The sequence below is a fragment of the Epinephelus lanceolatus genome, chromosome 22, assembly GCF_041903045.1.
Source record: "Epinephelus lanceolatus isolate andai-2023 chromosome 22, ASM4190304v1, whole genome shotgun sequence".
Classification (NCBI taxonomy): domain Eukaryota; kingdom Metazoa; phylum Chordata; class Actinopteri; order Perciformes; family Serranidae; genus Epinephelus; species Epinephelus lanceolatus.
In genome coordinates, this window is record NC_135755.1 from 5886117 (window position 1) to 5912083 (window position 25967).

Genomic DNA, 25967 nt, shown 5'->3' on the forward strand with positions numbered 1-25967 from the left:
GAGGCATGAGAAAATATCTGCAGTGCAAACAGAACCTAAATAATAACAGAAAACAAACAACAAACAAACATAAATAAATAAATAATACAAGTTAAGTTGAATTCCTGCACAGTGTCAGCAAATAGAGAGTGAAATTTTCTTTTTTCTATTTTAATTTGTATTCTACATGTCTTGACAGGAGTGGTTTTATTTTTCATCAGCTATTAATAATTTATTTTATCTGGCTTTCCTTTATTTGATTGGTTGTCGCGGCGTGTGGCTTTAAAATAAAGACGTTTCATATTGTGTTGTATTTACAATAAATTATACAGTGTGCAGGAACCTTTTCCCTTATATATTCTGTTAATTAATCAGGTGACAGAATCATTGACATTTTGGATAATTACTTAAAAGGGAGTTGTTTATTAAGTAAAATTAACATTTGAATCACATTATTTTAAATTGGGCAACCTTGTGTGAAACTAAAGTCAGTTTAAAGACATCTGTTTGGCTCTAAGTGATTTGCGATATTTAAACTCAGTGGTTTGCACCGTACAGTGAAATTCTTAATTGCCAGTCTCCCTTCACACAAGACATTAATGAAATTAGAATTAAAGTAAGATTGTAAGAAAAATAAATAAATAAAATAGCAGACGCAAGAAAATGACTTTAAAGCGCACCATGCTTCAGTTCAAAATGATCCTTCTGCTGTTAAACAGCACGTCAATGCATGGATTTCTCTGTTGCTTACTTCCTGCTATCTGGAACTGTTGCTAGGCGACCGGAGATCACCATCCTGTCAGCGGAGCCGCTGGCCTCCACATCCTGGTTCCCTGGAGCTTCTGGAGGATTCCCACCTCCCCCTCCTCCTGCAGCTCAGATCTGGGGATCCTCAATCCCTCCGTCCTTACAGGTAACTGTTTGTGTCGAGGTGTCACTTTGAATATGGAGTCCAGTTATTAAAGGTCTTTGTCCCTCTGCTGAGGACATCTTGTTGTTTTAGGTTTGTTAGGTGGTTGTCTGTCTCTATGTGTCAGCCCTGTGATAGTCTGGTGACCTGTCCAGGGTGAACCCCGCCTCTCACCCAATGTCAGCTGGGATAGGCTCCAGCCCCCCCGCGACCCCTAACAGGATAAGCGGTCACAGGGTTGTGTGGTGTTTCATGACTGCAGGGGCTCAACCCCTGCTGTCTTGTTGTGTTGCTGTGCATGAAAACATAGCGAGTGAAACCCATGTGACAGCAGACATAGAACAAAGGATCGGATCAGGCTCGGGCTCTGTACAGTTCAGTTCAGCCGATCCAAATGCCCCGATCGCTCCGATAACGATCTTTGAGATTTGCATATCAACAAAAACTCACTTTTGAGACGCTGAATCATGTTCATATTTTTTCCTGTTTATCTCCTCAGCCACCTCCTTCCTATGAGGAGGTCATCAGGGAGAAGACACAGGAGCAGGTCCTCCTTCCTCCTCCTTCCTCCTCATCCCCATCACGTCCAGCTTCTGTAACCATCGCCACTCAGACTGAACCAGGATCTGTCCCCGACCCCCAAGACTCGCAGGGTGAGAGGAGGCTCGCTTGTGTTTTGTTTTTGTCAGTGAATATTTGAGAGTGACATTAATTTGTGTGTTTGTGTGTCAGTGAGAAGACCAGTGAGACCGCCGCGGCCGCCTCTCCCTTACCCTCCCAGACCGTCTCACGTTAATGACATCACCATCACAGCCAGCCAATCACTCACCTCCCTTAACAGTGTGGTACCAGACACACACGGCGGCGCTCACACACAGTGCTGTGACTTCCTCACTGAGCTTTGCTCGCCGTTGACCTCAACCTCCAGTGCTCAAACGGACACATGGGATCGGTCATTTGTTGCTGCTGACGTGGCAACTCCTCCCACCACTTCCTCTCACGTCCCGCTGGAGCGCCCCAGGCCACGCCCCCGCTCCAGGCTCAGCGCGCCGCCTGTCAGCAGTGACGTCAAAGTTCAGACTTTGGTGAAACTGCGCGACGACGGTTTGGCCACGCTAGCTGCCCACGCAACTACCACCTCAAACCAGGAAGTGAGTCAGGGGAAGTACCTTCAGGAGCTGCTTGAGGCCTTCAGCGCAGACGACTGGGGCTTCCCTGACCGCCGCAGCGACAGCAGTGGGCACAGCCAATCGGAGAGCGAGGAGGAAGAAGAGGAGGACATGGCGACCCTGAAAGCGAGGATACAAGCCTTTGAGCAGCAGCAGGTGGCTGATACGAGCTGTGGAGATGACAGAGACTTTGTGGCCACAAAGAGACCTGAACCCCGGCCACGCCCTCGTCTCCAGGGGCAACCAGCCAAATCCGTCCCCCCTACTGTCGCCCCGAAACCCAAAAACTTTTCACATGCACCCAAACCCTCCAGCAAGGTGTTCTGGGAGGATGGTGAGTTGGCAGCAGACTCAGGCAGCGCTGAAACTCCTGCAGATTCAAACCCTCAAACTGCGACGGAAACCCCGAAACCTGCTCCAGCTGTGGTACCCGACCCCTCCAAAACCCCTGACAAACCCTCAATATTACCAAAACCACAGTCTGCTACAGACCCCTTCCTGTCTGCCCCTGTCCCTGCCCCTAGGCCCCCTCCACCCAAACTCACCCCTGCTGTCAGTGAGACTCCGTCCTCAGCCAACCCCAAACCTCCGCCCAGACCTCCAGTCGCCCCGAGGGCCAGCGTAGGAGCTCCACTCCAGGATAAGAGCACCCCAACTCTGCCCCCGAGGCCGCATGTGGAGGTCAGCAGTGGAGCACAGACTCAGACATCAGGAAGTGAGGAGACGCAGGAGGCTGCAAAACAAACTGGTGAGTGTTTTTCTTGAAAGGTGCACTCAAGTCCAAACTCGCCAATCCTCCCATTGTTCCCATAAGACTCTCATTTTTCTTTTCCCTCTCCTCGGTTTCGCACTTCTGTTTTCCAGGCCTGGAAACGGTTTGGAATTAACAGAGCGTTTTGGACAACCTTTGAATGTGCATTGTTTTTGCTATTGTTTAAAATATGTTCATAAAAAATCCCCCACATTATCTAACGTCACAGGAAGTACATTCCTAGTATTACGAATTTAAAATCTAGCGCTTGCTGCGCTGCGTGACCTTTCAGACATCACTAGTATCATGTGACACACAAAGATCAGGCCAGCATCATGTCATGGCATCATCGCCGAGACCGTGCCTCTTTTTGGGTCACTGATCCAGGTGGACAGGAAAAGACTGACTTTAATTTAGTAAGTTATTGAGAATGCTGAGGTTCAGGCAAGGCTGCAAAACAATTATGAGACATGTCTGTGAAACAAACATTTGTTCAGCTGTGTAAAAAAAAAGGGGTTGAATCTTGTCAGAAATCCAAACACATGTCAAGTTGCATTGACTTCAGCAGTATCTGAGGTTTTTGTCCCCCATAAAGGACAGTTGACGTTTAGTGAAGGGTTGATACCCAGCTGTCCTCCAGAGACCGTGAGCCTCCCGTTCCACCTCTTAGGCATCAAGGACCCAGGGCTGTGTGGGCCAGGGAGGATAGCTGGCTGTGGATCCCTGGCGTGAGCCAAGCCTACATCCTGGCCTTCTTCCCTCTTCCTGGTACTCTGCTGCAGCACCAGGGGCATGACCCAAAAACTAACCCAACATAAAATTCTGATGCAGTGTGCGTATTATTTTATTTTCATTCATTTAAAATCACCAGATACAGGAGACAAAGGTTTTGAATCCCCCAGACCCCCCCACTTAGGTCTATTTTTAAGGCCTCTAGGTCGTCTGTGACCTTCACTGACCTCTGCAGGCAGATCAGAGGATCTACAAAAAGAAACTCTGCATATTATGTTCCCAATCAAAGCAGGTTGGGAAGTGGGGGTTAATTTCAGAGTAATAAAGGAGTCACTGATTATTTTCTCTTGCTCTGAACCTGCAACTGACGATGATGTTCGTTACTGATTAATCTGTAGATTATTTTCTCAATTATCTGATGAATTGTTTGGCCTTTAACAATGTCCTAGAATGTCTCAATTTGTCCAACTAACATTTCCAAACCCTAAAATATTAAATGTCTGAAAATGACTGAAATGTGTAATTGATTATCAAAATACATAAAAAAATAATTTATTGGATTTCCAATACCCACTATCTTTCTATATAATGACAAAAACTCTGTGTGTCTGGGTGTCTGTTCCACGTTTTTCTCCTCACTGACTTGGTCAATCCATGTGAAATTTGGCACAGTGGTAGAGGGTCATGGGAGGATGCCAATGAAGCAATATTACATCAATTGGCCAAAGGGGGGCACTATAGCAACCGATTGAAATGTCAAACTTTGAATGGGCATATCTCATGCCCCGCATGTCGTAGAGACATGAAACTTTGCACAGAGATGCCTCTCCTCATGAGGAACACATTTGACTCAAGAACCCATAACTTCCGCTTATATAGATTTTCCACCATTTTGAATTTTTTGAAAAACACTTCAAATGGATCTCTTCCTAGGAAGTTTGAGCGATCTGCATGAAACTTGGTGAACATAATCTAGGGACCAATATCTAAAGTTCCCTCTTGGCAAAAGTTGGAAAACTTACTAAAACTGAGCTTCTATAAGGCAATGAATATTGTGGAGGGCGTGGCTCATCACATAAAGGTGTATAACATCTCAAGGGTTTCACCCATCACCACGCAACTTTGTAGGCATATGAGCACACATAATCTGAGGGGACCCCTCCATTATTGACCCCATCAAACAAAATGGGGGCGCTAGAGAGCTCATTTCTTATCTAGGCCTAACCGCCATATGGATTTTTACTAAACTTGGTAGATATGTAGAACAGGACGCCTCAAGGTGACTGGAGAAATTTAACTCTAATTGGCAACTGGGTGGCGCTATAACAACAGAAAAATGCTTCAAAATGGCTAAAATGCGACCGATCGCTGTGGCTCCCCCTGTGGACCAGTGTTTTGTTTTTTTCTAATTTTTGGTATGACTAAGTCATGGTATGGTATGCTGTACATAATCATGGAAACTGTCAGTCAGTCATTCTGTCTGTCCCACGTTTTTCTACTCACTGACGTGGTCAATCTATGTGAAACTGCACATAGGCATTGAGGATTGGCATAGGTAGAAGGTAGGGATGGGCAACACAAGCAAAAACACTATTCAAAAATCATGGCAAGTATTCAACAATTTTTCGAATAATCCCCCGCCCCCCCCGAGCCACACATACAGAGATCCATTCATCTTTAAAGGCCCGAACATACTCGGGCGGAACGGACTCCACGGAGGTCTCAAAGTGGACATCCGCAAGCCCTGTGCGCACACACCAGTGACTGCTCGGCATGCATTTTCACATCGCGGGGATTTTTCACTGACATTTTTACAGGAAACTACAACGCGGAAGTGCGCTCGACTATGAAAGCCCGAATGACTGCGGACATACCTCACGGAGTAGTAGTCTCTGCATGTTTCTCCTGTTTGTAGAAGAGCATCTCACACCGCTGTAGCAATCCTAGACTGCCCTCGTGCGGTTAGGAGCTGAATTGCATGTCAAATAAAGGAGGGGAAATATGACGGCGAATAGTAATAGTCGCATTAAAAAATTGATTTTTCAAAAATAAAACAACTATTCGAAAATTGAAAATCGTGACCCATCCCTAGTAGAAGGTGACAAAGCTACCAATGGGTATGGACTAGTTTATATAAATTAAAAAAAAGAGAGAAGAAAAGAGACACTAACATAAGTTGCAATTACAAAGTCACATTTTACTTGTCTTAATTCAGATCCTCAAAAGAAACCATCATGAGTAGAGCTGAATCAGTCGGTGGATTGACAGAAAGTTATTTGACCACAGATTTTAAACTAAAATGACACAAAACATGACTGATTCCAGCGTCTGATGTGTGTGTATTTACTTGGTTTCTTGGTCTTCTGTGAAACTGAGCATATTTAGGTTTTAAACAAAACAAGCAATTTGAATAAGTCACTTTGAGCTTTAGGAAATTGTCATGTTCATTTTTTGTTATTTTTTTTACATTTTATAAAACACATTTTTACATTGACATTTTTAATCAGTCAAGGAAAATAATGGTTAGCTGCAGGCCTAATCACAAATGGATTTCAGCATTTAACATGGACAGGTTAGACGTCAAATTGATGTTAAAATACCGAGAGTAGTCTTTCCACCTGAGCCTTTTTTCTGTGAATTTACATTTGAACTAACAATAAGATGCATAATGTGTTTACGTAATTTACAAATGTCACTACAGCGTCGATATGTTTTTAAAAGCCACACAACACTGGTGTTTATTTTTTGCTTTCAAGAGAGTCTCTTATATTTGGGAGTATTTTCAGCAGTAACTTTGGCCGTTTAATACATTTAAAGATTATCTGAGTCAGCTGGTGAACTTCTGCACACGTGCAGAAACAGTAAAGCGGGTCATTTCACAAATATTTACAGGAGGTTTGGAGGAGGCGTGCTGCTCCATGCTTACACTGCTTATCTACCAGATAACCTGAATGTTTGTGTAGCTGCTGCTGATAAGGTATCACTACTGTGTAGCTATGATTTGCTCATTAGGAAAGAAACTGGTGATACTGATGACTATGGTTGGACACTGTTCACATCTGAGCTGATACCAGTACCAGCTCCAGTACCTGGAGCTCAGTACAGGTACCTTTTTACAGTTTTTACTTTTTCTGTGCGAACAAAAATCTAATTTTTAAACAAGCTGCAGGGGAGACGTAGATGAAAAACAGTTCTGTATGTGTCTGCTCATCCAGCAGTGACACTAGGCTATTAGAAAATAATATAATAGAAAAGAGAAAAGACAAAAGACTGGATACCGAAACTCTCAGTGCAGATCGAAATGAGAGATCGTTTTTGTTTTAACTTAATATTTGAAGCAAACTGTAAAACTATATCACTTATTTTGTTGCAATTCTATTTTCTTATCGTTTATCGTTATCGCAAAAATACCCTGAAATATTGTGAGTATTTTTTCCCAGCCTGCCTCCTGTCTAAAGTTGAACATGGCAGTTTCCCTTGTAGGCCTCGGAGCTGTGAGTGAATCAGTGCTCTGTAGTTCTGACATAAATCGGTACCCTTAAAATTATCGAGCTCAGTACCTAACCCAGACACTTACAGTAGGGCTGCAACAAATTATTAGTTCCATTGTTGATTAATCTGTCGGGCATAAAGTACAGAATTGTATCTTACATTTTTCTGTTTGATTATTTGGACTTCAGTGAGTCGGACATTAAGACTAACTTTGTGGGGTTTTCCGAAATAACACCCTTGGTTTTGTTTTGTGTCGTGAGCTCTAGTGGATCAATATTTGAATAAAGACTGTCTTATCTACGGAAACATTAAAACGGTTTTGTTTAGTCACGTCTAAATCTAACTGAACCAGATAAGTCGGATATATGATGTCATGTGACTCCGCTTATATTTCTGTTTTTTTGTATTTTTGTTGTTTCAGTCAAAGTAGGAAGTGCTCGTCCAGACATCCCGACCAAACCAGCAGCACTGACCTCACCACGCAGAGCCAGTGGTAAGAGAGAGTGTGTGTTTGTGTGTGTGTGTGAGCACTAAGCTGGATGTAACTCCAGTACAATGGGGTGTGTGAGAGCTTAGAGACACAAATCCTGCTCATTATGTAGCAGAAATATGCAATTATGCATTTGCAACATATCACAGAGTGCTTGTGTGTATTTGAACTTGTATTTGCGACACAGTGAGGACCGAAGTATGTTTATAACAAGGCTGCCCCCTAACAGTCGACCAAATGTGAGTTGGGAAGGCAGGGAAAAATAAGCAAATGTGTCAAAATAAATCAGAACCTATATGACTGGACCATGTGGGAATTTAATTGGAGGAGTTGTGGGGAGAAAAGTAGACTAAGGCCCAATCCCAATACCTCCCCTTGTCCACTACCCCTTGGCCCTTGAAATGAATCAACGAGGGGTAGGGGTTTGAAATCTTTCCCCAGGAATTGGGACACCACTCACTACGTCACTGCGTCGGTTACGTTCACGCATACGTAACTATTTTAAACAGGAAGCTGCGAGCCATCTACATTTCCAACCGATCACATTTTGCTGTATTCATCATACTTCGTTTGATGAACGACAGGGGACAGGGGACTGCTGCTAGCAAGCTAACTAGCTAGCTAAACAGCTGCGAGGCAGCATAGTTATACTAGCTGGCGTGTTATCGTAATGTGAAAAATCTGACAACTTTGCAGAACAGGACAGATGACAGACGCCAGATAGTGCGAGCTAGCTAGCTAGCTAACAAGCAACCAGACGACGGTAACATTAGCTTTGTATGAACTTTTTTCTCCGTCTCTTGCTTGGTGGTAGCCATGGCAATGTCTACCCCTCGCTGGCAAGTCAGCATCTGACATCCCTCGCTCCGAAGGGGTAGTTTCATACCAATTACCCCTTGTTATGCCCCCTACCCCTACACGCAAAACGGAATTGGGACACCCCTTCCCCCTTGCGGGAACGCGCAAATCTAGGGGTAGGGCCGGGGGAGGGTATTGGGACGGGCCCTAAAGTACCAAACTGACATGATACAGAACAATACAACCAAAGATGAATGACAACGGGAAACACACTGAGCTGTCAGTGAAAAATAAAATCTGAGAAATAAGTAGAACACAGTGCAGTGAAAGAAGCAAAATATATGTTTATGGACAGGTTAAGAAACAATTAGACTTCTTGAATTGAATATAACAATGATTTCCTTTTTAAGGAATCTTGACAACATGAACTTAGGTGCATCAAATCTATACACCATCATAATTACAAGTGTCTGGTCACCATGTTTCAGCAACAAGTTTGCCCCTCACTGGAACATCTCACATCAGTGGAGCATTGGACAATTTTTAAATTGTCGGCGAAATTGAAAACGCAATTAGCAGAAACTGAGGGAAGGGAAGGGGCTCGGAAATGCATTATGTCAGTCAGGGTCCTCACAAAGATAGCAGTAGCAGAGTGTGTGCAGCGGAGGGAGCGGCGTGTGTTGTTATATTATTCAATCCAAACCTTGTGAAAGAAAAATGCAGTGATTGTGCGAGGAGAAAAAAGCCTCCACTGTTCTTAGTGCTGTGTGAGTTTGATGTGTATGTGCTGCCAGCTGTACTGTACTGTCGCTGACGTGTGTATTTTGGTGCGTTCAGCCAAGTCGTGTGATTGGTCGATCTGACAGAGAATTCCCATTATGCAACTGTCCCGGCTGCTGCATGAACTTGTAGAAACTGGGCAGCTCGTTAAGTTGTTTCACAGTGAGACAAAACGTTCCAGTCAGCATGTTCAGTTGTGTCATAGTTTCAAAACCTGCCAGAGAACATTTGTATTTTATTTTTACTGCTGCAACACCCAGAGTTTCCCCTCTGGGGATCAATAAAGGTTTATTTTACCTTAAAGGGGAACTAATGTTTTTTTTTCAACCTGAGCCCTATTTTCCGATCTACTTTTGTCTAAATGAGTGATAGGATGTTCAATATTTTCTCTAGTACAAAGCTAGGGCTGACCTGCCTGCAGCCCGTGAGCGCGCACTATATTAAATAATAGGGCTTCAAACAACGTCAAAATACGTCCACTAAAAGTGCATTTTTTTCTCACGGATTGTTAGTATAATTATCCGACAACATAACGGAAAGGAGAAATGAACGTCTGTGTTTACCTTTAGCTGGACTCAGACATGTTCCTCTGCCTGTTGCTGCTCCCTCTCTCTACTCGTCCATTCTTCAGTTTCAATGAGCTCTGCGTCCGTGTACTCCGTGTTCAAATAAATATGGGCGCTCATCAAATTCAAATGGCTCATCCAGATCCAGTTGGTCAAAATCAGGTAAAAATTCGGACAAGTTTGTTGTGGCAAGTCAAAACACTCCCTCAGAGAGTGAAAGTCTGGCTCTGATATCTCACGTCTCGCGAGATTCTTCTTCTTTGGTGTTTTACGGCAGTTGGTTTCGCGAGATTTGAGTTGTTGCAGGAAGTTACAGCTGGAGTAGTCATGGCTGAATTTTTACCCGATTTTGACCAAGCAGCATTTGGGCAATCCTTGTAGTTGCACCCTGTAAAATGTTCCTTCCTGATCTGGATAATGATTAATGATGAAGTTTGACATCTGCTCTCCCCCTCCAGCTCCAAATCTGGCCCCTAAACCCACATCTCCAGATCCAAACCCAGTCCCGCCCAAACCTACAGCTGCTGCCCCGGCCACGGCCCCCAAACCTTCAGGACCGGCTGTGGTTCCGATTCCAGGCCTCAAACCACCAACTCCAACCCCAGCTCCAAACCCAAACCTAGCTCCAGCTCCAGCTCCAGCTCCGGCTCCAGCTCCAGCTCCAGCTCCAGCTCCAGCTCCAGCTCCAGCCCTGAGGAAAGGCCCCGTGACTCAGACCAAACCAGAAACCTCCACCACTGCAAACCCCACCCCCTCAGACCCTCCTCTCCCTCCACGGTGAGAAAGAGATTTGTAGTAATCCAGGATGGAAATAAACCATCAGCTTTAAGTGGTAATGACTGTCTCCCCTGTTTAAGCTTCATGTATCTGTAGAGAAAAGGTAAAACAAAGTCAAACAATTGTCAGAGATCAGTGTCGCTCAGAAACATGGACCGACCCGCCATCATCTATCACCACAAACAAAACGCTGTTCATAGCTCTGTTTTCTTTCAAAGAGCTGCTTCACTTCACACCTGTTTCACGCCTTAAATCAAGAACTGTTTTTCTCTCCAGGCCTTCAAGTGTCAGGCTCCTCCCCCTGCGTCCTCCACCAATCAAATCCATCCCTGGGCGACCTCCGCCACCTTCCGTCGGTTCCACTTTACCATCCAACCCGACAGCTCCTCCTCCCTCCAGAACTAGTCCCACCCCCTCTGTTCCCCCTGCCAACCTGTCCCCACCTTCACAAACCACTCCATCCCCTCCTCCTGTGTCAGCCAATCAGGTGCAGCCTCAAAAGGCACCAAAGAAAGGACCACCTCTGCCCCCCCGCCCCAAACCTGGACACCCTCTCTACAGCAGCTACATGGTATAAGCAAACAAATGCACACACACACAACATACTGTCGTAGATTTTAGCTGAAATTGTATAATTTCTTACCTTTATCTCAGAAACAGGAAGTCCTGATCGTCCTGGACGACCCAAGCCCCTCAGAGCACCTGTCAGGTGAGGGGAGGAGTCAAACTGCCGTCATCAGTCCATCGCAGTGTCTCCTGGACCTGGACACCCAACCAGAGCCTGCTCCTGATCAGGACAGCCAATCAAAACTGTCCTTAGAGGGCCTCAGCCTATCAGACTCCCAGGTAATGGAAAAGTCTTCTTATAAAGCCTGAAAATATCCATATTATATAATATAGATGATTATATTATGTCAGGAGGCAGGCCGATATACCTGAGGTGTCATCTGAGTGAATGGTAGCCTTACTCAAAAACTCCATACAGGGCTTCCAGGTGTTGTCGGAGGATTTACCAGTGTCTCCAATCTAATCTTTTCAAGCTTGAGAAGGTTTAGGAGCTCCTTAAACCAGCTGTTGTGTGAGGGTGGAAGAGTGTACTTGAACTTAAACAAGACGAGGCGCCTAGCTGATAGAGTTCTAAAAGCCGAAACGCTGTTTTTATCAATGGGAAGTTCGGTGCTGTAGGTGTGTACTTCATGTTCACCTCAAATTATTCAGACATCAAAGTAAAACAAGCTGCAGCCGCTGATGATGAACGAATTAGTACAAGTTAACTTTAGCTCGTCCTCGCTGGAGACTGTCTGGGTGCTGCGCTGACTTCACAGTTGAGTTCCGCCTCTTTTGTTACGTCAACGTCATGTTTTATGACCTTTTATTGACATCTGTGAACCAATGCTGAATCGTCCACGTCCACATCGCGATGCATCTAAGAATCAAGTTTTACTCCACCCCTGATAACTAAAGTTTTGTTTTCGTCTCTCATCTAGTCCATCCTGCCTGTGCAGCCCACTGAGCAGAAAGAGCAGCCCGACCCTCCTCCTGTCAGGTCAGACTCACAACATGAAAAACTACACACCAGACTGATCACTGGAAAACATCCGTTCTTTTCAGAAGACGAGGTGTGTCATTGTGTGTGTATTTCTTAATGTGTGTGTGTGCAGCGGCCCTCGGTGCATCGCCTTGTTTGACTACGAGGGAGAGGAGGAGGACGAGCTCACCTTCTCCCAGGGGGATGTCATCGCCCTCCTGGAGCTCATCGGGCAAGAGTGGGGGCGGGGCCAGATCCACGGGCGAATCGGAATATTCCCCCTGAACTTTGCTGAGGTGGTGGAGCCGCCCCCGCAGCCGGCGTCGTCACCGGGGGAAAAAACAGTGCCAACGGATACCACAGTGACAGAGAGTACTGGTGAGCCACCAGGTCCTGCTCACACTGACTGATTGATTTACTAAATAACTGATTCATTTTGTTTGATGGTTAAAAATACTCTAAATCCACAGTTTTTTAAATGTTTAGTTTTTAATAAATGTTGCCTTTGCTTCCTACAAGGCGCTTAACTTTCCTTGCAGAGCTTTCACCCATTCTTCCTCATGTCCTCTAGAGTTGAATGTAATGGTATTTTTTTTGTTCTCAACAGCACCAAAGACGTCACAGGACCTCGACTCCAAGGTGAGTGTGTGTACGTACGTGTGTGTGTGTTTAATTTATATTCATTGAAGATAAACAAGAAAAAGGGCTCACAAGTAGCAGTGTTGGGCTCGTAATAAATTACTCATTACTCATCACTCTTAAGTAATAATTTAACTTTAGTTAGTACTCCCTGCCAACAGTAATTCGTTACGCTACTCGTTTAATTATAGTCCTGTTACACCACATAAAACTTGTAGTTGTGTATCTTCCCCAAAATTCAGATGTGTGCGTCTGTGCAAATGTCACGGTAATCACGGGTAAGTGCAGCCAAAGCTAGATCACTTGCAAATGTATTTTCTTTTTACCTGGGGGTCTTCAGTTGCCTGTAAACTGTATTTTCCCAAAGATCTGCCTGAAAGACGGAGAGTCACTCATGGAGCAACATTTCATCCACCACAAACCTTCATTGCTTCTTTGTGTCCTGCAGCTGGACACGATTAAAATCCAGTTTGGCTGTTTAGCCAGTGTAGCGCTACAGCCGACGTCTGCAGCCGAGGAGGTCTCACCTTTGGTGGGGTGTATTTCCTGGATATGTTTTTCACACAGGAAAGAGTTTAAGTCCGACGACCTGCAGAAACCATGTTCTTGTCGTCTTTCCTGACAAGGAATTTTATTCACTTTAAACGTGTTTTGCTGAATATTTATTGGTTGTTATGTTGTTATTATTATTTTATTATTTAGTCACTTATTTTATGTTACTTAATTCCTTATCTTGTTGACTTTTTTAAATCTGCTGTTAATTTCGCTATTGTTGCCTGTAAGGTGACCTTTAGTGTTGTGAAAGGCGCCTTTAATAAAATGTATTATTATTATTATTATTATTGTTATTATTATTGTATTATCATTTCCTCCCAACAAAATCAAAGTAAAGGGAATAACTCCAGCTGCTGAGATAAGTGTTTCCATCCTCCAAATTAGCTCGCTGTGTTGTGACGTGCCTGCGCAGCCCGATGATTATGAAAACCAGTCCGCTGATGTGATGTTGTATTTCAAGTTATGACGTCATTAACTGTTGTGACCTGTTGGTTAGACACAGGAGAGAAAAACTTAGTTTGACAAAGCAAAACACTTCTGTCATGGTTTGATTAAGATATAAAGATTTATTTTTAGGAAGCTATATGTATAAGAATTTCTATTTAAGTATTTTTGCAGTCATTTTATATCGTGCTGTAAGACAAATATTATTAGTAATTAATTTAATATATTAGAATAGGTCCAGGAGAATTAATTATTGTACAGCTTTATACTGATGGGAGCTACATAATTCACTTCTGTTAATTTATGGAGAAGGGGAAGCAATAAATAAGCTTGTACTTCCTCCCACTCCTTTTTGCACATGTAGATCACATCATTAAATGTTGTTTTCAGTTTTTAAGCTTCCTTAAGTAACCTGTTGTTATGTGTGTGTGCTACTGTATGATTATTTTATTTATTTGCTACTTAAATGTTCGAAATAAACTGCTACTAACTAACTAAAATAATCCTGCAGCCCTACACAATGTGGTTTTTTTGTACTGTAAAGTGCATTCTCTTAATAATTTTGTTTACAGTCAGATTTTTGTTTATATATTTCACTGATTATTCTATAATTGGATGTGTTTTTTGTCTGAATCTGTGGATGTGTATGTGCGCAGGTAAAGGAGTGGGCCGAGGCTCTGTTTGACTTCCCGGGTCAGACTGCAGAGGATCTTTCCTTCCACAAGGGGGCACTCATCGAGGTGATGGAGCACATCGACGCTGAGTGGAGGAGAGGAAGACTGGAAGGGAGGGAGGGGATCTACCCTGCTGCCTTCACACAGCCCTGCCAGGGTAAAACACACACACTGAAATACATCAGAGAAAAATACCTAATCAAGTCCTTTACTGAAAGTTCAGATACCACACTGTGAAAGTACTCTGATACTATTCTTTCTCACACCTTCAACTCAAACCACCAAAATATATCATTTAATCATTACATTAATATCAGAAACATGCAGAAGACTAGTCCACTGATGGACCGTAATGATGACTATTGACTAGGAAAATTCTTTGTCGGGGGCAGCCCTACATGTTTTACTTGTGCTGTGATGCATGAGTGTGTGTGTGTGTTGTCACTGAGGTCGCTTACCATAACTTCCTCTTCCTGTTTCCAGCTAAGCCAATCCAACTCCAGCAGTCGGAGGTTAAAGCAGTGGCCAAGTTTGACTTCGCAGCAGAGAGTGAGGATGAGCTCACGTTAAAGGTGCCTGTGTGTGTGTGTGATGAGGAAGTTTTAGTTGGTATTCTCTGCACAGATTAAATGTAAGTTTACGTCAGATCTTTATTTTTATGTCGGCTGATAAATTTAATGTAATAACTGTTAGTTTATCAGTAAAGACAAAAAAAAATCCAGTTTAAGATTGTTTCATTCCCTCATATTCTTCCTTTCCCATCTTTATTCAACAATTACTGCACACACGACATATTGTATACATACATTTTGATTAACTAAACTTAAAGGGACACAGATCGGAGTGGTCGGAGGCAGTATGTTTTTTGGGTTGTGCATTTGTCCATCCTGTTCTGGTGAACGCGATCTCTCAAGAACACCTTGAGGGAATTTACTCAAACTTGGCACAAGCGTCTACTTGGACTCAACAGTGAACTGATTAGAAATGGTGGTCGAGTGTCACTCTTACCTTCCATCCATCTCATTTTCTTTAACACGTCATTTCAAGAAGGCCTATAGAGAATTTCTTAAAATTTGGCACAAACGTCCACTTTGACTCAACTATGAACTGATTAGAATTCGGTGGTCAGAGGTCACTGTGACCTTGCGTGTGTCTTATTCTTGTGAACGTGATATCTGAAGAAGGCCTTGAGGAAACTTAAACAAATTTTGCACAAACGTAACAATGAACTGATAAGACTTTGGTAGTCGAATGCCACAGCAACTTTGCATCTATCTCGTTTTCTTGAATATGTTATTTCAAGAAGGCCTATGGAGAATTTCTTCAAATTTGGCACAAACGTCCACTTTGACTCAACGATGACCTGATTAGAATTTGGTGGTGAAAGGTCACTGTGACCTTGTAGCCATCTCATTCTCAAAAACGCAATATCTATAGAACGCTTTTAGGGGATTTTCACAAATTTGGCACAAACGTCTACTTGGACTCAACGATGAAGTGATTAGAATTGTTGGTAGAATGTCACTGTTACCTTGCATCTGTTTTGTTTTTTTGAACATGTTATTTCAAGAGGGCCTTCAGAGAATTACCTCAAATTGGGCACAAACGTCAACTTGGACACAAGACTAAGCTGATCAGAGTTTGAAAGTCAGATGTCAACAGCAGTGTGACCCCATCCGTCTCATTCTCATGAACTCGATACCTCGAGAATATGTTGTGGAAATTTCTTTAAATTTGGCCCGAACGCCCACTTTAGAATAAACTGATAATAATTTGAAGGTCAAAGGAAATCAACTGTGATGCGGTAATTCTACATAACTAACAAACGTGCTCTCTTTCTGTCTTTTCCCTGCAGGTTGGTGACATCATAACACAGGTGGAGTTTGTGGATGAGCAGTGGATTTTGGGAGTTGTGGGCGGGAAGCGTGGGATTGTGCCTAAAAACTACATTTCACTTCTCTGATGAGGAAAACGTGGAAACAGCCAATGGGGGAAAACTAGGAAATAACTTTTTTTCCCCTCAGTTTTCACAGCCGCTCTGTGTGAACAGGTTGGTCGGAGGGTTTTTGAACTGGTGACCTCCCCTCACCTGTGAACACTACAGAGCATGCTGTGTACACTTAATTCCAATGTTTTCCAAAAACTTTCCAGGCAATGAAACAAAAGCCGCCTGCTCAGTTTTTATTTGGAGTTTGGAAATCGTAACTCTGAGATGCAATTGGATCGTCTCTTTGATTGACAACCATTGACCTAACGACACCTGGGCAACTGACACCTGCTCATGATTGGCATGGCGACTCAGAACGGGACGTACCTATGCCGCATAATGACGGAGTAAATCTGATATTACACCGTTGATTCTCATGTTTCTTCTTCTGCGGTCCGATTGACTCCGTGGACGATTTCCCATCTGGACTGGATTTGACTTTTTGTCTTTCACTGACTCTTTTTGGTTCATCAGTCGTGACCGGCCTGCACATGGACCTGCTTCGAAGAGCAGCTGTTGGACGACTTTCCTCTTTGTGTCTGATTGCAGATGTTTAACGCACTGTTGAAAAATGTTACATGTCAGATTTTCAAATTCAGGCCAACTTGCAGTATTGAAAGTAGAAAGGTTCGAAGGTTCGAAGTGGGGTTGTATATGGTACTTATTTACAGTCAGTTTATTACCTACAGTGAGTCGGCACGGCCCTAGTTTATAGAAGCAGACAGGAGTACCGCCCTGGAAACTAAACAATGTCCTACTGTTTTAGCCACCTAGAAAAAATCAATATCAGTATCAAGTGTACGCTATATTTAGAACATTTTCACTGGCTTGACGTTGCGGCCAGACAAACCTTTCCGACAGGGAGCTGATTGAATGTGAAACATAGCCATGCTTTAAACAAAGCCAGACTCCATTGACAAAAACATTAATTTTACCACACAGAACAATAGACTGCTACCCCGATCAGTTTGTTGGTTTGTGTAATTGTGTGACTTTGGTGTTTTAAAAGGTTTGTTCAGATTCACCAAAGTCACACAGTAACACAGTCAATCTAACCAATCGAAGCGGCGGTAGACCAGCAGCTCTCCTGTACTGTGAGATAAAAGTACTGTTTCTGTCAGTGGAGTCTGGTGGCGTCAAAGAGAGGTGTTGCCCGCCCCAGTTGCCCCCCAACTTTTGAAATAGACACCGACACAGATTGGGGTAATGTGCCCAGGCACGGTACGTAGTGTTTAGAGTAATCAAACAGACTGAACTTTGGGGTCAAGTGCACTCAGATCCTGGCCTTCAACTGATATTGATTCATTTAGGTGGCTAAATGTTGCTGCAGCTGACCGCCATCTACTTTATGTAATACACTGACTGTAGTTAAGTACCTCATACAACCCCACTGTAAATAATCCGAACTATCTTTTTAACACAGACTTTTAAAAATATGCGTCAGATACATTTTCAAAATCAGGCCAACTTGCAGTATTCAAACTGGAAAGCTTGCGAGGTTCAGAGAGGAGGACTAATTCACTCTAATCAGTTAAAACTCACATTTATCATTAACATAGTGAAGAACGCTATTCTCATCCTGAGCCAGAGGAGATCAGAAAACTGAATAAAAACTGAGTAATGTGTAGCTTTAAGCCGATCGACGAGACGAGTGTGAGCCGCAGACAGGATGTTTTTCCGCTGATGCCTCCTGAGAGGAAACACCAGCTCTGCTTGCTCAATGATTTTAACATGTAGCGCTCAGCGATCTGAGGGCCCAAAAATAGCCACTTTTAAGACAGGAAGTCGTAGGACGTTGTCAGTGTAGGTAAAAGTAACTGTCAGAATGTTTAATTTTGTGACACTGTAGGAGCCTGTAGATATTTATAAAGGTTTAGTTTTTTTTGTTGCACGTTTTTGCTCATCCACTCTTATAACAAAGCTTTTTTTTTAATGTTTTACATCCCCAACACTTGGACGTATGAACCAGATCACTTTACATAAAGAACACTAAAGCTGGTTTTGATCTGTCATCTAGAAACTGATGATACATCACCGCTCAACATTTTTCCAAAGCTTGTTTCTAACTTGAGAGCTGAATGTTTGTGGCTGTTTCGCCATCCTGATGAAGTCAAAATATCCCAGTGAACGAAACACGATGAACTGGAGAAGAGTTGTGCCATGATTTGGAAAACAGTTGGCAGTAATGTAACGTATACACCGATCAGCCACATTAAAACCACTGACGGGACAGGTGAAGTGAATAACATCGATCATTTCATTACAATGCAATGTTCTGCTTGGAAACCTTTGGTCCTGGCATTCATGTGGATGCGCCTTTACACACTCCACACATCTAAACATTGTTATAGACCAAGTACCCCCTCTCATGGCAGCAGTACCCCCGATGGCAGTAGCCCCTCAGCAAGCCACAGTAGCCAGTAGCCACACTGCAAAAACTGCTCAGGAATGGTCCAAGGAACGTGACAAGGACCATAAGACGTCGATCTAGCTTTCAGATTCCCCAGATCCTGATCTGATCAAGCATCTGTGGGGTAAACCAGTACTCCAAAGGTCCTTTGTCCGGGCCTGGATAGGTCAGAGCCAAGTATGATCTATGATGGAGCCTCTGACCTGTCGAGGCCCGGACAAAGGACCTTTGGGGTTGTCCTGTGTTGTCTGGTACCAAGGCATTGTCAACATATCCTTTGAGTCCCGTGGGTTGTGAGGTAAGGTACCAGCATGCCCAATGGATGTTCGATCGCATTGGGATCTGGGGAATTTGGAGGCCAGGTTGACGCCTAGAGCTCTTTGTCACGTCCCCCGTGCCATTCCTGAGCAGTTTTTGTGGTGTGGCATGGTGCATTGTCCTGCTGGGCGGGTGGTGCGTGTTAAGTGGCATCCACATAAAGGCCAGGATTCAAGGTTCCTCAGAAGAGCATTGAATTGTAACAAAATGATTAATGTTATTCACTTCACCTGTCAGTGGTTTCAATGTTTTGGCCGATAGGTGTACGTGGGTTTCATTCAACAGATTTAAACAAGCTAAACTAAAACTTGACACTAGAAGAGCAAGTGGCTCAATAAAAGCAAACAAACCTGGATTAAGAAGATATTTTGAAACTTTTATACAATGTTATTAAGATATTAAAAATAAGCTTTACAAAAGTTGAAAAATCACATTCGGTATTTTAAGATGTCATCATAAAACATGTTTAAAGTTTATAATATTTAAACCTAAAGGTCATATAAATACATAACTTGCACAGAGTGAACCAGGAAGTGAAAGTTGTAACAGCGAGGAACTAAAAAACAATTTCACACTCACTTTGGTTCAGGTTTGATTTCCTTCAGTTAAACAGTATCTTTAGGCGATCTTGCACCATCCTGCACCAACAATAGGAAGAGTGTTTTCATAACAGCATTATCGTACCGAACTCTTTCACAGATACAAAGCTCTGGCTGTATTTTTTTTAGATGTACTGTACTATGGTCTTTTCTCTTTCACTGTTTTCTCAACATGTTTCCTGAGTTAAAACACTACATCTCAAAAAAACAAAAACAGCATCTCACGTTTCCAGACTGAATATTTACTCATCAACTGAAACTCATTGGTGTTTTATTAAAGATAAAAACATGGAGGATTTTCTCTCTCTAAATGTGCTGTCAGCAAATCAGCAGTGATGATGATGAATTTTTCTTTGTTAGACTAAAGTTTGTAGTTACAGGACCTGTGTAACCAGGGGACTTCATGTGATTCAGAAATAACTCCCCAGGTCTGTGTTTGTGCAGCACATTCACACAGGATCAGTTAAATCTGTATTTTACTCAGATTCACTGACATTATCTGGAGGATATGATGCCCACACTCAATTTAACTCCACTACACAACACAGAAATACGACGAAGCACAACCAGTGGTCATGTACGGTGTTAACCTCCGTTTTATGCCTCTGTGCTGGCGACAGCTGAGGCATATTTGTCCGTTCATCCTGTTCTTGTGAACGCGAACACCTTGAGGGAATTTCTTAATTTGGCACAAACGTCCACTCGGACTTTAATGATGATCTGTTAGATTTTGGTGGTCAAAGTTCATGCTCAGTGTGACCATGTCTGCCTCATTCTTGCGAACACAATTTCTCAGGACCACCTTGTGGGAATTTTTTTCAAATTTCAAAACAGTTTTGGTGGTTGAAGGTCAAAGGTCACTGTAGCATTGATTCGATTTTGGTGGTCAAAGATTGAAGGTCAGTGTGACCTCCCAAAACATGTTTTTGGCCATAACTCAAGAATTCATTCACTAATTATGACAAAACTTCACACTAATGTCTAACAGGATAAAATAATGAAGTGATGACATTTTGTATCCAAAAGGTCAAAGGTCAACTTCACTGTGACATCATCATGTTCTGCATAAAACACTTCTCTGGTCATTATTAAACGTCATATCTCAGGAACAGAAGGGGAGACATTTGGTCAGTTGGTGACACTGATCTTGAAACTGTGCTGATTGTATGGATCTTCTGTGTGTGAAGCTTCCATATTTTCACTGACATGGATGTTAACTATCAGTGCACCTTTTGGTGGTTAACGGAGGTGTACAACTGTCATTCAGTAATTTTAGTTTTCTTTTAAATGTGGGTTAAACAAACAGAACGCAGCCTCCATAATTCTCTAAGTGACGCACGAAGAAAACAAAAACTTAAATACAATCTTAAATGTCTGACATAATGATTCATATACAACTAAAATTATCACGACCTCTGCATTTATATATAATATGGTAGGTAATTTGTGGTGGAATTTTCATTTGACAAATTACGGAAATAGCAGATTACCACAGGCTTAAACTCACAGACGACCTCGGATATTATTACAAATCACAGGAAGTCCCCAGTTAATACTGTTAGCGTGTGAACAGGGCTATCAGATAAGAAACAAGAACAGATTTGGTCATTTCAAAGAGACATGGGGAACTGTTCACATGATATATTTGTAAACTGAAAAATTTTAATGTAGGAAATGCAGATGTGTCACTATTTTTTGCACTTTGCAGTCACTGTATTTAGCTGTCTGTTAAAATCTCACTGGACGATTGGGTAAGTGCACTCAAGAGGGAGAAGTAAACAGTTTTGGTATCACTCAGTATTTTTACGGGAAGTCTTTCGGTGTCATTACAACTAATCTGGTGGCAGCTCGTCAAGAAAGGAAATCTTCCATGTGGCGTCTTTAAGACTAACGTGCGTGTGAGTGAGAAAGACACACAATGAAAGAGGTTTATAAAGTGCTTTGTCAGAGATATTTTGTGTATAACCAAACATTCCAACTTTTTAATACAAATAAAACTTTCAGACTTTTAATTAATTTTTTTTTTTGTGGTTATTGTTGGTGTGTTTCATCAGAGGTTGTCGTACAGCTGACATGTTTCAGATCTCCACTGACTCTGACTGAATGACTGGCAGCTGAACATGAATTTAACCAAAAGATAGAAATATTAAAAAGAACTGTTCAATTTACACCAGAGAGAATGATGGAAATAATGTCCAACCGAGAAAGTAATAAATCCGATCTTGGTTTCAGCTATTCAGTTTTTAATCAAATATACCCCAATTGTTGAGTCCTAAAATTATAAACCACAGGCTTTGATTTTTAGCATTGCAGGCTTTATATTTTGTAATTGTAGTCATATTTATATCTTTTAAATTAAGTAAATTTACTCCAAAGTCTGGTCGGGTTTGTAGATGAATAATTCAGCATTTCTACTGCTTAGTTTATATAATAGTATCTGGATTATTAGAAGAATGAGACTCTTAACGCTCAATAATAAAACACAAGCACAAGCTGTTTTTTTAGATTTAAAGAATTCATTTTTATTAAATGTAAAAATTCATCATATTTTAGCAAAAACTTGTATGAAATCTTTGTAATGCTGCAGTGCTCTCACTAAAGTTGGATTTTATGAAAACACCCTTTAGTTGCTGTAAATGTATGCAAAAACAGTAAATGTTCTTATGAATTTAAGAATCCAGAGACGCATCAACAAAAATTCCTCACACACAGGAAATAAACAAGAATACAAACTAACACCGGATGATAAACACATTTTACAGTCCCTGAAGTTATTGATTTTATCTGTTTTAAATAGTAATAATGATATTAACTGTATTTATATGGCACTGTGAAAAACAGTTTACAAAGTGCTTTGACAAACAAAGCAAAGCAGAAGCAAAAACATCAGAGGCAATATAACAATAGGAGCCAAACAATAATGCTGAACTAAGGCCAGACAAAAATTAAGGTAGAATTAAACAAGGATTAAGAGAACATATCAGGAAGAAGACAGATGATAATGGGAAATACAGAGGAATTATTTAAAAAGTCATACCAATAAAAGTATATACAATTAAAAAACAAAACAAAACAAAAAACTAAAATTAGTAAACACAAAATATTAATGATAATAATAATAAGAAGCAGGATCAAGACTGACTAAGAAGATACATAAAAATAATCAAAAGAAATTGAAAGATAAATTCAAACACAATATTACACACTGTCTCTTTAATAAGTCTGTGACGTGAGCTCACACAGCTCAGCAGTGTCTCCACTGACACCACAAAGCCAGAGTCCAGCACTGAGCTGCTGAGTGAACATACTGTACTTTAGACTCCTGACTTCCTGTTTTACATGAGGCATGATTTGAAACAAAACACTTTGTCCATACCTGCACCTGCATTCATGTCCTACAGAAGTTAATACGTTTCTTAGATATTAACCTGTCCTCTGCCTCTTCAATGACTACTTGAGTTGACAGAACTCAGCAGTGTCTCCATTAGGACCACCAAGAAAAAGTCCAGCATAGAGCGGCTCAGTGAATGTGGTCTGGACTCTGTGGAGGAGAGTCATTGTTTGAGAGATGCTGTAGAAAGACAGAATACCTGCACTGTGATCCAGGTACACTCCTACTCTGGAGGATTTAGGACCTGAGATGCTGATTGAGTGGTTGTCATGTCTGAAGGTATAACTATTGTCACAATATAGTGCCCAAGACTTCTCATTGTATCCAAATACATGTACATTAAAGTCCCCTGATCTGCCAATACTCTTGTAGGCGACTGCTACTCCAGCTTTCCTGCTTATCTCCACCTCCCAGTAACAACGTCCAGTCAGTCCATCTTTACTCAAGACCTGAGATATGTGAATGAATCTGTCTGGATGCTGAGAATATGGTGGATTTTTGTAATTATACATTATTTTTCTGTTCCCCTCTGATAAAACCATGAAGTTGTTTGCTGTGTTTGGGTCCAGCGTGATTTCACATGAATATTGTAAGAGCTCAGCTCTGGTCATGGGCTCTGCTAAAGGCAGTTTCTCAGTAAGGATGGTCTGCATTTTGTCTCTGGCTGCTGTCACAGCTGCCACCACATCCTCAAAGTGATGCAGACAGTCAATGTTTGGTCTTGGTGACTCTGTAGACTTGGTAAGTTTTGACAGTGACGGGTAACTGTGAAGAAACTGGATGTGGTCCTCTGTGTGTGAGAGCTGATCCAGTTCAGCGTCCTTCCTCCTCAGCTCAGCGATCTCCTGATCCAGCTTCTCCTGAAGCTTTTTGACTCGACTCACTTCAGTTTTCTGCAGAGATCTGATCTGCTGCTTCACATCAGAGCTTCTTTTCTCAATGAGATGGATCAACTCAGTAAAAATCTTCTCACTGTCCTCCACTGCTTTATCAGCAGAGGAATTGATATCCTTCATCTCTTGCTGAAGCACCTTCACATCTTTCTCTCGGTCTTGGATTCTCTGCTGGATTTTTTGCCGACTTCCACCGAGCTCCTTCTGCTTCTCAGTCCGTTCTGCTGCAGCTGAGATTGTGTCGTGGCCTTTATGTTCATCCATTGAGCAGAGAATGCAGATACACTGCTGATCAGTGCGGCAGAAAATCTTCATCACCTCATCATGACGGGAGCAGATGTTCTCCTGAAGCTTCAGGGAGGCTTCAGTGAGTTTGTGTTTTTTAAAAGTAGGAGATTCATAGTGAGGCTGAAGGTGTTGCTCACAGTAAGAGGCCAGACACACCAGACAGGACTTGAAGGCTTTCAGCTTCCTCCCAGTGCAGAAATCACAGGCCACATCTCCAGGTCTGGCATAGCAGTGATCAGCTGGAGCAGCTTCTGTCTTCCTCCCTTCCTCAATTAACTCTGCCAACATGGTGTTTTTCATCAGGACAGGCCTTGGGTAGAAAGTCTGTCTGCACTGAGGACAGGTGTAGATATTCTTCTGATCTTCTTCATCCCATTGGGCTTTAATACAGCTCATGCAGTAGTTGTGTCCACAGGAAATAGTCACCGGATCCTTCAGCAGATCCAAACAGATCGAACAGCAGAATTTCACCTCGTATGCTTCATTTCTTTGCTGCGCCATTTCAGCTCTCAACAACAGGGAATGTCTTGGAGTTGGACTTTCCTCTGAGCAAATAAAGTCATCAAGAAGGAAGCTAAACCTTCTTTGCTGTCCCGCTGCCAAGCTGATTGCACTCCCCAAACTGGTAGATCAATAAAAGAGGTGGGAACCAGAAAATATTCAGTTGGAGTTGGACTGAAAGGGCGCGGTTTAAACCATGACAGCATTTATGGCCTTTATCTAAAGGTTTTACAGTCAGTTTGCACTTTGGCAGCGTGTGCTGCCCTCCTTTAAACCAAGATTGAGCTTTGGTCACGTGGTAGAGGTGGTTGAGAACACAGTTCAGCTCTCTGGCTTAGGTAGTCAGTGTTGAGGCAAAGCAGAAAAACGTATGTATGAGAAACTTTCCCTTTCAGAATTTATTGGGATGTGTTGAATGGGGTTGAGGTCTGGGCTCTGTGCAGACCAGTTAGGTTTGTCCACCATTTCTTCATGGACGTGACTGTGTGTATGGGGACATTGTAATGTTGAAACAAAAAAAGGACAAACACAAACTGTTAAGACCAGATTGGAAGGGCTAAATTTACAGACTCGCAAAACCTGTGAATTAAGAGACCGGACAAAGTTTTCTGATGATACTAGAGGTTCATCCAACCCTTTTATGTCATCACATTCTTCTTTTTCCCAATTAACGTAATTAAATAGATTTATCACTTCCTGCCCTCCATCTGAATTTCGCACGTGATTGCAAACAACCTATTAAGTTTTGTTTTAATGAAATGCTCTTTGTGAAAGTCCCTTTGTGAGTTCCCTTTGGTGACCAGGTACGCAGGGTTTATGTCTAGGGCTTTAAGAATGGAGGGAGTGATGATCAGCAGGTCCGCCTCTGTTGTGAAGTTCCACTTACTTTTCTGGGAAGTACTGATCATATGACTGGATAAATGAGACTTGGATTTTACCTCACACGAATTTTTGTAAACTGATGTTTTGATATAGTTGTATTGTTGCTAAACGTGGTCGCCTATGAGCTCATTTATGCTTCATGTTAGAGACGGACGGAGCCTTCTGTCTGTAGTAATTTTGTCTGTATTTGTGCACGTTTTCTGAAAGCTTACAGATACAGAGCAGTACCACCGAAGATCATGGGGGCAGTGCAGCGTAGTTGAAGTGAGATACGACCATAGGAGACAACAAAGAAATTTCAATAATGGCTGACAGAACGAATCAATAATACAGTGAAAAGAGTTCTCCTTCCGCAGGTCTGATGTATTTTATGGCCTCACATACCACCGTGGTCTACAACACTGCCTCCATTAA

General features: G+C 42.3%; 2 protein-coding genes across 4 annotated transcripts in view; one reads left to right on the forward strand and one right to left on the reverse strand.

The window, feature by feature from the left end:
- LOC117245818 (uncharacterized) overlaps positions 1–21614 on the forward strand; it is a 45653-nt gene extending 24039 nt beyond the window's left edge. For 2 of the 3 annotated variants that reach the window (XM_078163780.1, XM_078163778.1), the window contains exons 5-17: positions 757–892; positions 1389–1542; positions 1622–2806; positions 7455–7526; positions 10126–10444; positions 10721–11015; positions 11099–11290; positions 11932–11990; positions 12106–12362; positions 12580–12611; positions 14267–14441; positions 14768–14856; positions 16140–21614. In XM_078163780.1, the coding sequence (XP_078019906.1) occupies positions 757–892; positions 1389–1542; positions 1622–2806; positions 7455–7526; positions 10126–10444; positions 10721–11015; positions 11099–11290; positions 11932–11990; positions 12106–12362; positions 12580–12611; positions 14267–14441; positions 14768–14856; positions 16140–16247 (3073 nt within the window). In that variant the 3' untranslated portion in view covers positions 16248–21614. The remainder of the gene's footprint in view (positions 1–756; positions 893–1388; positions 1543–1621; positions 2807–7454; positions 7527–10125; positions 10445–10720; positions 11016–11098; positions 11291–11931; positions 11991–12105; positions 12363–12579; positions 12612–14266; positions 14442–14767; positions 14857–16139) is intronic. The other variant, XM_078163779.1, reaches the window with a different exon arrangement.
- A 491-nt stretch (positions 21615–22105) lies between these two features.
- LOC117245863 (tripartite motif-containing protein 16-like) lies at positions 22106–24746 on the reverse strand. Its single transcript, XM_033609442.2, has one exon. The coding sequence runs from the start codon at positions 24669–24671 to the stop codon at positions 23049–23051; it is 1623 nt and encodes a 540-aa protein (XP_033465333.2). The 5' UTR covers positions 24672–24746; the 3' UTR covers positions 22106–23048.
- Between the last annotated feature and the right edge of the window lie 1221 nt (positions 24747–25967).